Source organism: Botrytis byssoidea (genome assembly GCF_014898295.1).
Source record: "Botrytis byssoidea strain MUCL 94 chromosome Unknown BBYS_021, whole genome shotgun sequence".
Lineage (NCBI taxonomy): Eukaryota > Fungi > Ascomycota > Leotiomycetes > Helotiales > Sclerotiniaceae > Botrytis > Botrytis byssoidea.
Genome location: NW_024065862.1, coordinates 18487 through 33827, shown reverse-complemented (window position 1 = coordinate 33827; position 15341 = coordinate 18487). Strand labels below are relative to the sequence as shown.

Here is a 15341-nt window from a genome sequence, read left to right as displayed (position 1 = left end):
TCAAACAAACCCCCATTCCCTCCTAACACCTTCCCACTCTCCAGCCCCTACAATCTCTACTTCCTTCCCTCTTCCTGCCCCCTTCCCTTCCAAATCCTTCCACCTCAGATCTACCTTCGCAGCCACATTTCTCTCCCCATCCCTCTTCAACCCCTTTCTTCTTGTCCCAACTCCTCTTCCTACGTTCCCCTCCCTCTTCCCCAAAGTTCTCCCTTTCTTAACAACTTCCTCCTTCCAAGCTCTCCAGTCCTCATACTCCTCTCTCTGTCTCGCAACCCAGTATCCCGGTGTACTCTTTGCCGGTCTCCACTTGCCTCTATCCGCTTTTATGGCACCCAAATCATAAATTCTCGAATTCTCCCCTGTAGCCAGCGTCAAGAGCTCGCTTAGCACATCTTGACCTTCTGCTATGACCAATGCTTTCCTCTGTTCCTCAACTGATTTAGATTTAATCAACGGTTCATCCAACCAAGACATATTTTCGCGTTCCGAAAGTTTAACCCGACGGTTATCTTCACGGAGGTAGCGAACTGCAGCTTGCAAACTAGCAATTTCGGTCTTGAGCGCATCCATTTCTCTGGCAGTAGCAACAGCGCGTTCCTGGCCTGCTTTAGAACCAGATACGACTTCACCCAAAGCTTTACTTTCATCCGCAATTTTCTTCCACTTTTCGCGATCAGCTTCCATAGTTGATAATTCTTTGTTCTGAAGTTCGATAGCTTCAGCAAGTTCTGCTTCACGATGCTTGGCAACTTCGATTTTGCGCTCGAGCTCATTAATACGCTCATTCTTCTTGGTAGCATCTCTCATGCGACTCTCTAGAAGTTCTATCTTAACGGATGATTCTTCGAGAGTTTGATCACGTAAAGCGATAAGACGGAGACGTTCATGATTGTCTTCTTTGAGACGACGGAGTTCTTCTTGGGTGTCAACGGTTACGGTCTTGGAAGATTTCAATTCTTGAGATCTGAGAGTCCAAGGGGCTGTTGCAAGCTCAAATTCGACGGTTTTGTCGAGATCGGATGTCAAAGTTAAGAGATCGATTAGTTGGTTGTTGAGAAGTTTGAGCTTATTTGAGTAGGTAGAAAATAAGTCGGATTCATCAGTTGAAAGTATGTTTGAAGTGGTCTGGTAGATGGTACTTTGAACTTCTACATATGTGTATGGCTCGGCTCTACCTTCTTCGTGTAATACCGTGAACAGGTCGTTTCCTAAATGACGTGTGTATTCTGTAAGTTTTTGAGTTGCCAATTCGCATTGCTCAAACGATTCAATAGTGTCAGGCATAAGTGATAATGATCGAGCTTTCATGTCTTCAATTTCTCTGACTGCTTTTCCAACAATGACCTTTGCACTGCGCGTCTGGGTAATGACTGCCTCCGTCTTCTTGGAGAAATGTTCAAAAAGCTCATCATCTTCGTCTTGACTGGGTATGATGGTTTGAACCATGGTTCTCGTAGATGAGATTGCAGCAGCAGCATTTTCCAGCTGGCTTTGCATGACAAGAGTACGCATATGAACCTCGTCAGCATAATTAGCAAGACTATCTCCAAGATGAACCTCGGCCAGATGAGACATGAGAGCAATAGTACGTTGCAATTCGCTAGAACATTGCTTTTCCTTCAACTCGTCTCTTCTTAAGCCGTCTATCCATCCATTAAGTGCTCTCTCAACAGGTTCAAGTTCATATAATGCGCCCTCGTATTTGCCAAATTCCTCTATTGAGCAGTGACTGATGGCATTGACGAAACGGTTACACATGGCACCAACCCATACGAGTTTGTCAAGAACATCACAGCCAGCAAAGATGTCGTCCTCATGGCCAGTAGGTGGCTGTCCATTAACCCTCTCTTTAACAAATCCATGCAAAAGATTTGCTTTGAAAGCCACACGTCGGAATCTTAGCAGTGCCAAAACTGAATCTCTTTCTGAATTGAACTGATCTGGTAAGAATAGTTGAACGATGGACAAATGTTCCGATGCTTCTTGAGCATCCAAGCGACGTAGTTCCAAGTCGATTGTCTTGACTTGTGTTTTGGCAGCAGAAACTTGGAGCTTCATATTTAAGTCTTGCATTGCACGTGTTCGGCTGTTCAATTGTTCCGATTCTGTTTCCGTGACGGCATGTGATGCTCTGATATCTTCCAAGTCGCTTTGTAGACTGGTAACTAGCTCACGGAATTTTGATAAAGTGTATTCCATATCATCCAAGGTCTCATCTTGTTGCGCTGCTCGTCTTGCTTGCTCATTAATAATGCTTTCCTTGAAGTCGATTTCTTCCTGCATCTCCTTCTCGGTTTCGACGTGATTAATCTCGAGTTCATCGTTAAGTTCTTTTAAGCTCTCGAGGTCCTCAATTGTAACTTTGAGTTCCTCAATTTGCTCACTCATACTCATGTTTCGATCGGTAAGTTCCTCAATCATGTCTTCGGCACCTAGAGCGTTATCGAGTTGCTGGCGGAGATCTTCAATAATTGCTTCTGACTGAGCAAGTTTTCCCTTCACCACATCATAATGCTCCTTAACACTGCCGAGCTCTTGAACATCTTCTTGTAGACTCTTAATTTCGTCTTTAAGCTCGGCCTCAGCTTGTTGTGTCAGATCCCGAAGCCTCAGAAGGGCTTCCGTTAATCGTTCATTCTTTCTCTCCAGTTGCAGATAACTTTGACTAGTCTTCTCTTCTGCACTCATTTCGCCTCCTAATTCTGTATTCTCTTCTCGCAATACCTCGACCTCCAATTCCAACTCTTCAGTCTTTTGTTTTAAGGCATCCAATTCAGTCCTGAGCACTTCGGCTGTTTCTTCTGCCATTTCCCTATCCAGTGTTGCCATTTCAAGTATCGATTCATGTTCGGCCTGCATACCTTCCACTTCCTCAAATCTAGCAGCAAACTCTTTCAATTGTTTTCTCAAGTCCGTTATTTCTTGTTGCTGAGGTTGATATTTCGTCTGTAACTTCTGTATAATTGCCTCGAATTTCTCCTTTTCAGCCTGAACATTTTCCAAACCTTTCAGCTTCTCCCTATCCTCCATTCGCTTCTTCTCCATCACTCTTAGCTTTGTTTTCAGGTCTTCAATCTCTCTGCTAGCCGCTGTACTCGTTGCAACACGCTGTCCAGCTGGTGATCCTGCTGGCGAAGCTTCTCGTCCAGTCCTAGTAAAGACGGGACTTGAAGCTTGCGGAGACAACTGATCCGTTTCACTCCTGATTGAGGGTGATAGCAGTCTATCTTCATCAACCGTATCATGAGTACCATCACTGACTTGACTAGACCCTGATGGTGCGCGGTCCGGAGCAGGTCGAAGTGTACGTTTAGGGGCCAAAGAGGTGGGACGAGAAGCAGTTGTCCTTGTCGCAGGTCCCCCAACCCTATTCGCTACACCGCTACCTCCAGCTAAAGGTTTTCCTCGTCCTCCAGGTGGAGGTGGCGGGCCCATTGATGTTCGACTTACAGATGATGGCCGAGGTCTTATAACGCCGGCAGAGGGCGCACGAGAATTCGCAGGTGTTCCGGTTCGGGAGGTTGAGGCAACTGAAGTACCTGCGGAGTATAGTTGCTTGGTAGGAGATTTTGTGGGAGACTAGATTTAGGATTAGAATATGTATGGCACCATATGAACGTATACATACACGAAGGCCTGAAGGGCCAGAGGGATGTCTTCCCATGGGGCTTGGGCTTGGAGCATTCATGCTTTTCCTCTTTATACCATTATCTGGCACAGAATTTGTTCTTCGTGCCGCCGGGGCAGCAACGCTGCTTGGTCGACCAGGTTTCTTTGCAGGCGTAGGTGCTTTTGGAGGTGGTGCAGGTCGATCGATAATAGCAATAGTAGAGGGGCGAACAAACATTCCTTTGCCCATCTCGCACTGAAAGTATCGCCTTCCCAAGACACTGCCATCATTTTTGCCTCCTCCATCTTCCAATTCAACTCCGACCCAGTCCCCTGAAGCAAATATTGGATCCGTCCCTATCCATAGAATAGTTGCTATAGCACCATTTCCAAGCTCCACCGTTTGGCCAATTTCGAGTTCGGCCATGATGTGCGAATCATCTGAGAAGTATTGAAAGTGTGGTTGGATAGTATGTGTCCAGAGAAGCTGTCGGATTTATGGTTGCTAAGTAAATAATCTAATTATTGACAAGCAATTATCGTTGTCGCGTTCGCGTTGAGACAGAATGTGGTTACGTAATCACGAAGTTGTCCGTGCTGTTGGTAGATAGGTGTTGTTGGTGTGATACTTGAGTGAAAGAATTCATGATATGCAAGTCAATAATTCATTCACTTTGATAATAAATATCTTCATTTTGGCAAATACCAACTGTAGGTCAACGTTTTTCATTCAGTCTTTTTAAAAACATATTTCAAAGTGACCACATAATATGTGCATCCCCGCTCACCCCCTTAATCAAGCCCCTTCCCGAATGCAAATGTTTACAATAACACATGTGGTTTATTTGCATTGTGGAAACAGGAATTGATAAAACTTCTTGAAAATCAAAGACTATGGTATTGTTTCATAAAATCCTGTCTCGTATAAAATTGTAAAAGAAAATAATCATATTCTACCCTCCGCACTTACACATTTTACCACACTACTCCGACTACAAAAACATGATAGCAGCACCCACAACAGCGGCGACTGCGCCTCCCAGACTCTCTCCTCCAATCCTCTTCTCGCTTCCTGATGTGCCCGTAGCGGCACTGGGGGCTGTAGTTGTCGCCGTAATACCACTGGTGAATGGCGCGACTGCCGCACTGGTTGCGCCCTCAAAAGCAACAGGTTGCGAAGTCGCAGTAGGATTTGTAACAGCAGTTGTGTTAGAGGGATTTAGAACGTTGTCAATGATGTGCATGACTCCGTTAGAAACAATGATATCGGCGCCGATGACTTCGGCGCTGTTAGCGAAGATTTTGGAGTCTTCTGAGGTGACGGTGAGGGATTGACCCATGAGCGATGGGAAAGATTCGTTGGCTAGCCCGGTAGAGAGGAGAGAGGAGTAACCGACCTATGAATGTGTTAGTTAGGAATTAAGTAATTGCGAGATTAAGGGAGGAACATACAGTGCCGTTAAGAACGTGGTATTCGAGGATTTGACTGAGTTGCGTTGTAGGTAGAGCAGCAGCTGTGTTCCCAATTTTCTCAAAAGCTTCATTAGAAGGAGCGAAGATAGTGACATCCTTGAGGGAGTCGACTGGTGCTACGAGGGAAGTAGTTGTGAGGGCACCTGCAAGAGACAACAGATTTGAGTCGATAGCTGACATGGATGGCGAAATAGGAATGGTAAGGACTGTATCGACGATGTGCATCACGCCCCCATTGAACATGATATCCTAATTCATGTTAGATCTGTTTTTGCAACAATTTCAAAGGACGAAAAGAATTGATCAATTGCTTACAGTCTGTGTTGTAGTACTTTTCTCTTTTAATCCAGCGGTAACAACAGCATTTGAGCCAACTAGAGCAACCTGTACTACCTGTCCACCTGTGACTTGGGTGTAGCTTTCATTTTTTAGAAGCGTTGGAATAAACTTTGCGTCCTTGGAGAACATGCTGGCCGGAAATGTACCATTCAAAACATGGTATTGAAGAACAGCAGCAACAACGTCGCTTTGGCCAGCTGCGGCCTTATTTGCAGGCGTGGCAAGGAATTTCGTGAACGCCGCATTATTTGGTGCCAGGACTGTAATTCCAGAGGAAGTGTTGGAGGAGAGTGCGCTTACGAGTGCGGGCTGTTGTCCGAGAAGCACTGCGAATGTTAATATAGTGATGTTAGAGGAATACTATACAACTCACTGGAAAGAGTAGATAGAGTTTCGTTGTTAGCTGCGATCGCTTGGGATAACGTCATCCCAGAAGTATTAGCAGCAGCGACCGAGGCAGTATTATTTGTCGCTGGGGCATCAGTGATCGATGCAGTAACGCTTGAGGCAAGGAGTGCCAGCGAGAGGATTGATGGTGTATACATTATTCTGAAAGAGATTGGTAATAGAATCAACTATTACTCCACTATATTTTGCTCTGCAAATATTAAAAGGAACGATGAAGACTGGATAATTATCAAAATCACCGAGCAAAGAAACAACAAGAGTGACGGAAAGGAGAGATATAAAGGATAGTAGAGGAAGATCCCTTTTGAGAGCAAAGCGGAATTGGAAACGCTCCGCAAAGAAAGAGTGCACTTCCAAGCACATCTTCCCGACTAAAAGTCTTGAACTATAAGTTTTTTATGCCGGAAAATCACATATGTGGTAGATTTGAACATAGGGAAAGCAGCACAGACACGAATTGAGTGTGACAACTAATTGCGGTAACAGGGTTAAATGTTTGAAGCACAATTGCAAAACCCTAGAACCTCCACAAAAGAGGGTTGGCAATTGTTGGTAACAATCTCTAATAGAGAAACACACACTAGAAAGCTTGAATTATAGTATAAGGTTAAGAAATAAGGTCAATTGATAGATGGAGGATGTATGAAACGAGCTGTGGTCAGATCTCGAATGCGGGGTATGATTGGTCGCATGAAATGTCAAAGCCCCTCAAACACGAAGAGAAACCATTGAAACGAACAGCATTGGGCTCTGGTCAAGGATCTTATTCAATACTTGTATGCTGCTTGAAGAAAGGCCGTCAAGAGGTATCTGAAGAGCAGATCATATGGAAATGATCAGGAGCCACCATCAGTTTATGTAGAGTTTTTCGAGTACGAGGAGTGAGAGTTTAATCCATCCTAGTCGACTTCCAAGATGCACTTGTTGTGAGCTCATTTTGGAGAACAGTGAAATGGCCGAGGAATAAAGCTGACACCAAGATGCGTTTATGATATTGGGCTGAGCACTTGTCTCATGACAAAAGACTGAGACATACCAAGAACATTGAGTCTTGGAATCCGCATGTTTGCGAATTATTTAGGTCAAGTGAATGTGGCAATGTAGAGACGGCAAGTGACCTATAAATAAGATTGAAAATTAAAAAGAGATTTGGTAGGATGATTCATAACATTATTGGTATTCGCCTAACAAGCCAAACAGTATTATGTGCTCTATAGTGTACTTCGGATTGATCTTCAGTTCATTCCAAAACTCACTGAAAATGATCATGGTGATTTGTATGAGCCCTAGGATTTCCATCCCTGGGAAATACAGCCATACCATCAAATTCCCATCGTCCTGGGAGATTCCTTCATCAAAATCTCAAGACCATTAACCAGTGAGTTCCTTGATGAAAGCTCCTGGGGTAGGAAAGAGAACATTTCTCTTCTTCTTGTACTTGTCTCCGAAATCAACACGGTATTGCTTTTCCTTCTTGACGGCCCATTGCTGCATCTGTGCTGTCCCAACAATCGCGAAGATGACCGTACTCAAACTCTTAGTCACTAAGATCATACCAATCCACGCGAGCGTCTCGAAAAAATAATTGGGACATGTTACCATGGAGAATCCGTAACCCTGGGGAATTCCACGTTCAGTCCCTCCCGGAGAGCGAAGGTTGGAGAGAGTAAGATGAGTCTTGAGATTAGAAAGCTCGCCAAAGAGGTATAGAGCCACGCCAGCCATATTCAGAGAGTCGATTGTCGAGGATGAGAGGGCAGTGTACGATGAGGGGGCATATATAAAGTAGGCGATGTAGAGACCGCTAAGAAGCCAATAGTGAGCGCAATTTTTGAAGATGTTTCTAGCTGGCATTGTAGACAGGGAGAAACGGTGAACGAAGACGGTCTCATATTCGCGTTTAAGAAAATGAAGAACTATGAGCGACATAGAGAGCAGCTGAGAGCTCGAGAGGGGGGCAATGGAGGTAGTAGGATGAGAGTAAATATAAGGGCGGAGGAGGGGAAATCCAAGATGGATTAAGATGGGACCGAGGTATTCGATTATGTAGACGGTACGCCAGCCTAATTGAGGACCTATAATAGATTGTAATGTAAGTTTTGATGCTTAGATTCGAGTGATGGGTTGCAAAGTATATACCCAGGTCCTTGATCAAGATTTCCTTTCCAATGATCACTTCTTTATGTTGAGAAATGAAAGCTTTCCGATCTTTCAAAATCTTCTTCTGTTCCGGATCGAAAATACCAAATCTATTGGGGTCCCAACCGCCGGCTTGCTTAGCCAATCTATCTTTGACATCTTGAACCGTGGTCGTTTCGTCGATATCAATCGAGGTGGGGAGACGTTTGATGGGGGTTTTGGGAGCTTTGAAGATTAGCTTCAAGAATGTTCAATGGCAGCAGATTGAGCAACTTACAGCGATTTGTAACCTTCAGTGTGACTGCCATTTTGGAAGAATTGACAATGTATGATCTGAAGGGATTGATCAAGATTGTTGAAGATTTAAGAAAACAGCGCTGAGCTCGAGGGAAGTAATAAGTGAACGGGGTGAACTTGCTTGTTGGCTGGCGATCTTCAAAATTATTTGACTTTTGACTATTGACCAGGCCAATTGGGCCAGGCACGGAATATCCGCCACCAATTCACCGATCATGATGATGATCATCGTAGGGAAATCCAACGTACCCTGCCAACTGTACGGTCTAGGCCCAATCAAAACGATACTTTGGCAGTACTCAGTACTCATCTGTTCGAGATACTTTGAAGTCTAATTAAACTCATCGAAGCAAAATTAGAGACCAACTCCCTAGTACATCTCTATAGATCTATCTAGAAAGGATCTAGAAAGGTATAGACATCAAAATCAAGCTATGGGAAAGCGGTGAATGTAGATCGTTCATCACGTGATATGATAGACTCAAAGTTTGGCTTAGTATGTTTCATTCCAGTCTCTCTCCAGCTCTCTCCTCCTTTTTGTTGACTCTCACTTGTTCTCATTGTAAATATAAATCTCCATTTCAATTCGTTTTCCCCTCATATAACCCTCCCACTTCAATTGGATGGGTATATCATACCGAGTGGTGCAATTGGTTGATAAATCATGAGCTCAATCAAATACAACTTTACCTTGCATTGCAGCCCTCCACAATCCTTGCTCTGCAAGCTATCTTCTCCTCACTGCTCTGCGACTCTGTGAGAAGACAAATTCGGATGTTTTGAGCTTCAACAGCCCCTGAAAAGAGGAGATTGAGGGGTTGAGCTGCTGCGCAGTAGCCAATGCTTTTTCACCCACGAAGTACTCAAGTGGGACTTCTTCGCGTCCCTGGAGCTTCATTTTCAGCAGCATCAAAATTACACAAACGCACACATCCTGCAAAGTAAAGCAAACAGTGTATTCGTTGTAGGGTTCTATGCCATTGGCGAAATCCTCTCACTTCCCCAGATATCGGCTTGCGGGGTCGGGTACAATGTTGTGCTCTTAATAAACCAATCAATTGTTGGAGTAGGTTTGAAACATTTTAATTTCGTCTACCTTGTGTCATTGATTTCCGTGTATGAGTCAAGCAAAGCACAAACCTGAGAGATCATTCGATTTTGAGATTCGAATCGAGCTTTCGGAGAATGTTGTAAAGCCTTTTGTTTGACCACAAATCTCGATTTAGAGATTCAATAATAATATCACATCCATACATTGAACATTTAGGATAATATCGAGTAGCGTGGCGACTTAATGATACATCAAGTGCAAGCCTTTCCTATCAAGTGGCGCGCCATGTCCAAATCTGCGACTTTGCATACATTCAGGTCTCACCTCAATCTGAAGACTGTCAACGCATTGTCCAATGAATTACTCATATTTCAGCCTCTGAGAAGCTCTGATGTAACCCTTCAATTTGATATTCACAGGTTTTAATTGGATTGCAACGAAGGGGTTATAAATTCCACTTTCTCTTCAAGACTGCTACAACACTGCAGGAGCTATCAAATCGAGGGGAGAGCTTCCCTTTCCCCTCCCTCAATTGCTTACCAGGTAGCTCAGCTTCCAACCTCTTTCTTTTAGTCCCTCTTACATCACTTCCCCTTTTACTTTTATTCTCAAACAAAGCTATCTATAACCTGCCCCTCTTCTCTCGCTCAAGAGTACAAATCATATAGATACTCTGGTGGCACTTTGATTCAACTCATACATCCAGCTCATACGTCGCTCTCTCCTCTTCTACCGCAACTGATAATCGACTGTTCCTAGGTAAGCCAAAAGCAACATGATGCACTTTAGCTTCTTCCTATATTGTTGTCTACATTCGTCGTATCTTGAGACGAAACTAACGCTTCAGTAAAGGCTAATCGCAATGATGAGACGCCTTTCGAGTGTCTTTAAAATTAAAGACAAGGAAACTAATAAATCTTCACCTACGTCTGCCGAAAATGGAGCAACCTCATCAGGCGGCCCAGCGCGTCGTTTGACTTTAGGTGTGACTAAAAAGTCTACCGGTGGCACTGCAAGCTCCAATCCTCAGGTATTTGAAGGTCCCGATCATAGTGTAAAACGCGCTGGTATCGTAGGAACTCTCGAGTCACTCGGAAAAGTTATCAGTACGGCCAATCGTCCTTTGAATACCGAAACGGGAGATGGCTCATACGATACAAAACAAGAGCAGTCGGGTTTATGGGAGGATCTCAAAGCATTGCGAATTAAGGATCTAGAGACATTGCAGATGACTATAAAGCAAGAACTAGGATCCTCAAATCTGGCCGATGACAAGACCATGTTAATGGAGAAGCTTATTCAGGTAAGTCTGACCCTTGACTTTCGACATGCAAAAACTAAAATCAAACAGTTGGTTGCAAACCTTCCTGGAACTTCCAAGACTCGAGTTAAGCTTACGGAAGTACTTGTTGATGAGCTGTGGGGATCCTTGGAACATCCACCAGCTTCAATGCTTGGTGACAAGTATAATTATCGACAAGCTGATGGCTCGTGAGCATTCCACCAGAATCATCCGGGATATTTCTCCAACTAATCCTTATCCAAAGATATAATAACATCAAGTTTCCCGATATCGGAAAAGCAGGCACAGCGTACGCTCGAAGTGTAACTCCAAAAATCATTCAACCAAACCCAAAGCCAGATCCAGGGCTCATATTCGACACAATTATGAGTCGAGAAAATGGTGGATTCAAGCCCCACCCGAACAATGTTTCCAGTATGCTTTACTATATCGCAAGCATTATCATTCATGACTGCTTCCGCACCTCACACGAAGATTTCAACATTTCAATGACCTCCTCTTATTTAGATCTTTCTCCTCTGTACGGGAGTAATCAGGATGAACAAGATAACATGCGAACACTAAAGAATGGAGAGCTGAAGCCGGATTGTTTCGCAGAGAAGAGATTATTAGGTTTTCCTCCTGGAGTTGGGTGCATTCTTATTGTAGGTTGCTTATATGAATCTTAGACCGGTAACTAAAGTGTGATAGATGTTCAATCGTTTCCACAACCATGTAGTGAAACAATTGGCAGCAATAAACGAGAATGGACGCTTTACACCCCCCAAGGACAATCTACCAGACGACAAGAAGCAAGCAGCCTGGAAAAAGTACGACAATGATCTCTTTCAAACCGGACGGCTTATTACCTGCGGTCTCTACATTAACATTATTCTACTCGATTATCTCCGCACAATTGTCGGTCTGAATCGGGTCAATTCTACCTGGTAAGAGTTGTTTTAATTGAGGAAAGAAATGTGTATAGCTAAAATTCAATAGGACTCTTGATCCTCGGATCGAAATGGAAAGAAATAGCAAGCCCGGAACTGCCGCTGGAGTCGGGAATCAATGTGCCGCCGAATTCAATCTGTAAGCCTTCCAATTAATTGCCTTCTCATAATTAAAGCTCATTGTATATAGCGTGTACCGATGGCATTCCTGTATCAGTCAACGTGATGAGAAATGGTCAGAAGATCTGTACATGAAAATATTTGGGAAGAGCTACAAGGAAGTCACTATGCAGGAGCTTCTTATTGGTTTGGGTAAGCTCGAAGCAATGACACCAGAAGATCCGCTACAACGAGACTTCGCTGGTATGAAGAGAGGTACTGACGGAAAACTCAATGATGATGATCTTGTTAAAGAATTGACCGCCAGTATCGAAGACTTGGCTGGGTCATCAGGAGCAAATAACGTTCCTGCAGTCCTTCGTGCTGTTGAAATCCTTGGAATGGAACAAGCTCGTGCATGGAAGTGCGCAACACTAAATGAATTCCGCAAACACTTCGGCCTCATACCACATGAAAAGTTCTCAGACATCAATTCAAATCCAGCTGTCTATGAGAAATTGAAGGTGCTGTTCGATGAGCCTGATTTGGTGGAACTTTATGCTGGATTAGTTTGTGAAGATGCCAAAGAGCCTATGGATCCAGGTGTTGGTATTGGACCGACCTATACAATCAGTCGTAGCATTCTTTCTGATGCAGTTACATTGGTTCGTGGTGACAGATTTTACACCACCGACTATCATCCAGCAAACCTTACGAATTGGGGCGTTACTGAAGTCAACTATGATTTGAACGTCAATCAAGGTTGCGTTTTCTATAAGTTGTTCATCCGCGCTTTTCCAAATCATTTCTCTTATAACAGCGTATATGCTCACTATCCCCTTACGATACCGTCTGAAAATAAAAAGATTATGGAAAAACTTGGTCGTGCAGATGACTACAGTTGGGACAAACCGGTCAAGGTTCCAGAACGAAAGAATATCGTCACCTATGATGGAGTCAAGAGTGTTCTCACCAACGCGGAAGTATTTGGAGTTGATAATTGGCGCAGAGGTTTTTCTTACCTCATGGGAAAACCAGGTATGTAAACTCGTTGCGAAACTGTACACTCAATATTGATGTAAGTTTAGGTGCCAATTTCATGTTATCTGGCGATGGCGACTTCTTTGCCGAACGTCGCAATCAAATGAAGGAATGTCTTTACCAAGAGAAATGGCACGAGAGTGTCAAGAACTATTACGAAAGTATTGTTCCAAAGCTTCTCAAGAGATGGTCCTACAATATTGGTGGCACGACCAGCCAGGTTGATGTTATTCGCGATATTGACAATTCCGGTGAGGATTTTGTCGGTTTGCCCCTTTTTGTTTTTGACTAATACTGCCTAGCTCATGTTCACTTTGCCGCCAACGTTTTTCACCTACCACTCAAGAGTGAAGATAATCCCAAAGGTGTATATACCGAGCATGAATTGTACATGGTGTTGGCTGTTATCTTCATCGTAATCTTCTTTGGTGACGTCGACCCAGCCAAAACCTTTGCACTACGTGCTGCTGGTCTTCCAATCACACAAGATCTTGGTCAACTAGTCGAGCAAAATGTGAACTTTATTTCGAAGACTAGTCTTGTATCAGGTATCGTTGATACTTTCATGGAAGAAAATAACGCACTTAAAGATTATGGTGTGCACATGGTACGCCATTTGTTGAAGACTGGCTTGGGTGTTCATGAGACTGTGTCAGTGTATCCTTCAATCCTTCACTATTTTTACTAATGTTCCTAGTTGGTCACAAATTTTGCCCACAGCAGGAGCAATGGTAGCGAATCAAGCACAAGTTTTTGGTCAAGTCCTTGACTTTTATCTTGGTGATGGCAGAGAACATCTTCCAGAGATTAACCGTCTTGCAAAGCTCAACACAGCAGAGGCAGACGATATCCTTTTGCATTACTTGTTAGAAGGAATTAGTAAGCTATGTCTGTCTAATCTGTTTATGCCCCGTGTTAACAACATATAGGAATGTACGGCACATTCGGTGCTTACCGCACATGTCATCGAAACATTACTGTCAACGATGGATCTCGCAAAGTCGATTGCAAGCCTGGCGATTCAGTCTTCGTCAGTTTCGTATGCCTCTCTCCCTGTGATCTCATGAAGATAAACTAACAAACCCTCAGGTTTCACTGGCTCAAGACCCTAAAATCTACCCCGAACCAAAGAAAGTTCGTCTAGATCGTCCAGTCGATTCTTACCTCGTCTATGGTGTCGGTTCGCACGCTTGTCTCGGCGCCGAAGCTTCACGTGTAGCTCTTACAGCGATGCTCAAATGTATTGGCCGACTTGACAATCTGAGACGAGCATCTGGCCCTCAGGGAGAAATGAAGAAGATCCCAAGAGAGGGTGGATTCTATGTTTATATGGATAAGATGATGGGATCCGAATTCCCCTTTCCGACTACAATGAAGATCTGTTGGGATGGAGGGTTGAATGAACCGGCACCGGTGGTGAATAAGGGAAAAGGAAAGAGGAATGGCGCATGACCAGCCGGGGCTAATGCTGCTGATTCGGAAGATTGGAATTGTTGGTAATGATTTGCATGGAAAAGAATGATGGGTCGCATTGAATTTGAATGGGTGAAGAGGGACCTGGACATGGATCTCCGGGGAATAATTTATCTTTCGCTTATTGGTCTAATGCGTTGGATTTGGATTTGTGATAATTTGAAGGTTGAGGTGGCGAGGTGCAATGTTCCGCTTTCTATTTTCCTTGTGCGTTGTTTGATACCTTGCTATTTGGTGTTAATCCATTGAAATTTGGTGGAAGTAGCTAACTTGAGGGATTTTGGCTAACAATAATATCTTGCATTTTGACTTCCAGCGACTTCTTCGTTTACTGATTGGTGACGATTGAATGTTTAATGTCTCGTGTGTAGATTCGGTATTTGGAACCTGGGACGATATGAGAAGGGTTTGAGAGATTTATTCTGATTGAGTCTATATGCACATAATATAAGGACGAAGTGCATACGTCTGGTTGATTCTTAGGATTTTTACTTCGATATAGACCCAACTGTCAGAGTAGTACAGATATTTGCGTGCCTTGGAGGAAAAGTTATGTTGCGTATAGGAGATTTATTATATTATATTGTATATATGGATACGCTAGTAGCACAGGACTATGCTAGTATTGAACCTAGCGCCGTTTTTAGCAATGAAACACTTCTTCGTACAAGTCATAGGTCATTTAGTGTCGTCTCTATGTCTAGATCGTGTGCATTGTGTGCATTTGTCTTATTGGTTCGGATGATAGATGGGATGTATTTTTCAGGCTCTGCGACAATTAGACTGACAGTAGGGATGTGTACGGTTTAGTCTTTCTGTTTTTATATAGTACAGAGAATTTAGTTTCACTTTGTTTGATGATATGTGTGGTAGCGACAAATGTTTCCTCACTTTATTGTGTAGGTATTCCATTATGATATACGGGGGTAATATAGAATGGAGATCCAATACTAGAGCGATAGAGAGTGAAATCTGGTTTTGGTGAGATGGTAACAGTCAGGTTGTTATAGAGATTGAGTCACGAAGTGGAACTTTCGTGAGAGATTGAAATGCGATGGTATTCAGCCGTATATTTTATAACCATGTTCAAGACAAATAGAATATGACCTCGTCATCGTCATCAAGCTGTCGTCGTGACTCATTGCCTCATTGTCTCATAAGTGATCAACCCATTCCC

The 15341-nt window shown here is 43.5% G+C and overlaps 4 protein-coding genes across 4 annotated transcripts; 1 reads left to right on the top strand and 3 right to left on the bottom strand.

The window, feature by feature from the left end:
* Positions 1-4039, bottom strand: EAE97_009183 (uncharacterized protein; the record flags this gene model as incomplete). Its single annotated transcript, XM_038879698.1, has 2 exons — positions 1-3582; positions 3632-4039. 2 exons carry the CDS (start codon positions 4037-4039, stop codon positions 1-3), a joined length of 3990 nt encoding a protein of 1329 aa, XP_038729254.1.
* A 565-nt stretch (positions 4040-4604) lies between these two features.
* On the bottom strand, positions 4605-5969 carry EAE97_009182 (uncharacterized protein; the record flags this gene model as incomplete). The annotated part of the gene is made up of 4 exons (XM_038879697.1): positions 4605-5009; positions 5065-5334; positions 5401-5750; positions 5798-5969. 4 exons carry the CDS (start codon positions 5967-5969, stop codon positions 4605-4607), a joined length of 1197 nt encoding a protein of 398 aa, XP_038729253.1.
* A 1234-nt stretch (positions 5970-7203) lies between these two features.
* On the bottom strand, positions 7204-8279 carry EAE97_009181 (uncharacterized protein; the record flags this gene model as incomplete). Its single annotated transcript, XM_038879696.1, has 3 exons — positions 7204-7907; positions 7972-8196; positions 8249-8279. The coding sequence occupies 3 exons, from the start codon at positions 8277-8279 to the stop codon at positions 7204-7206; spliced, it is 960 nt and encodes a 319-aa protein (XP_038729252.1).
* A 1902-nt stretch (positions 8280-10181) lies between these two features.
* EAE97_009180 (uncharacterized protein) lies at positions 10182-14143 on the top strand (the record flags this gene model as incomplete). Its single annotated transcript, XM_038879695.1, has 11 exons — positions 10182-10622; positions 10671-10810; positions 10867-11266; positions 11313-11548; positions 11601-11690; positions 11742-12688; positions 12739-12942; positions 12994-13342; positions 13389-13570; positions 13621-13730; positions 13781-14143. 11 exons carry the CDS (start codon positions 10182-10184, stop codon positions 14141-14143), a joined length of 3462 nt encoding a protein of 1153 aa, XP_038729251.1.
* Positions 14144-15341: the final 1198 nt, after the last annotated feature.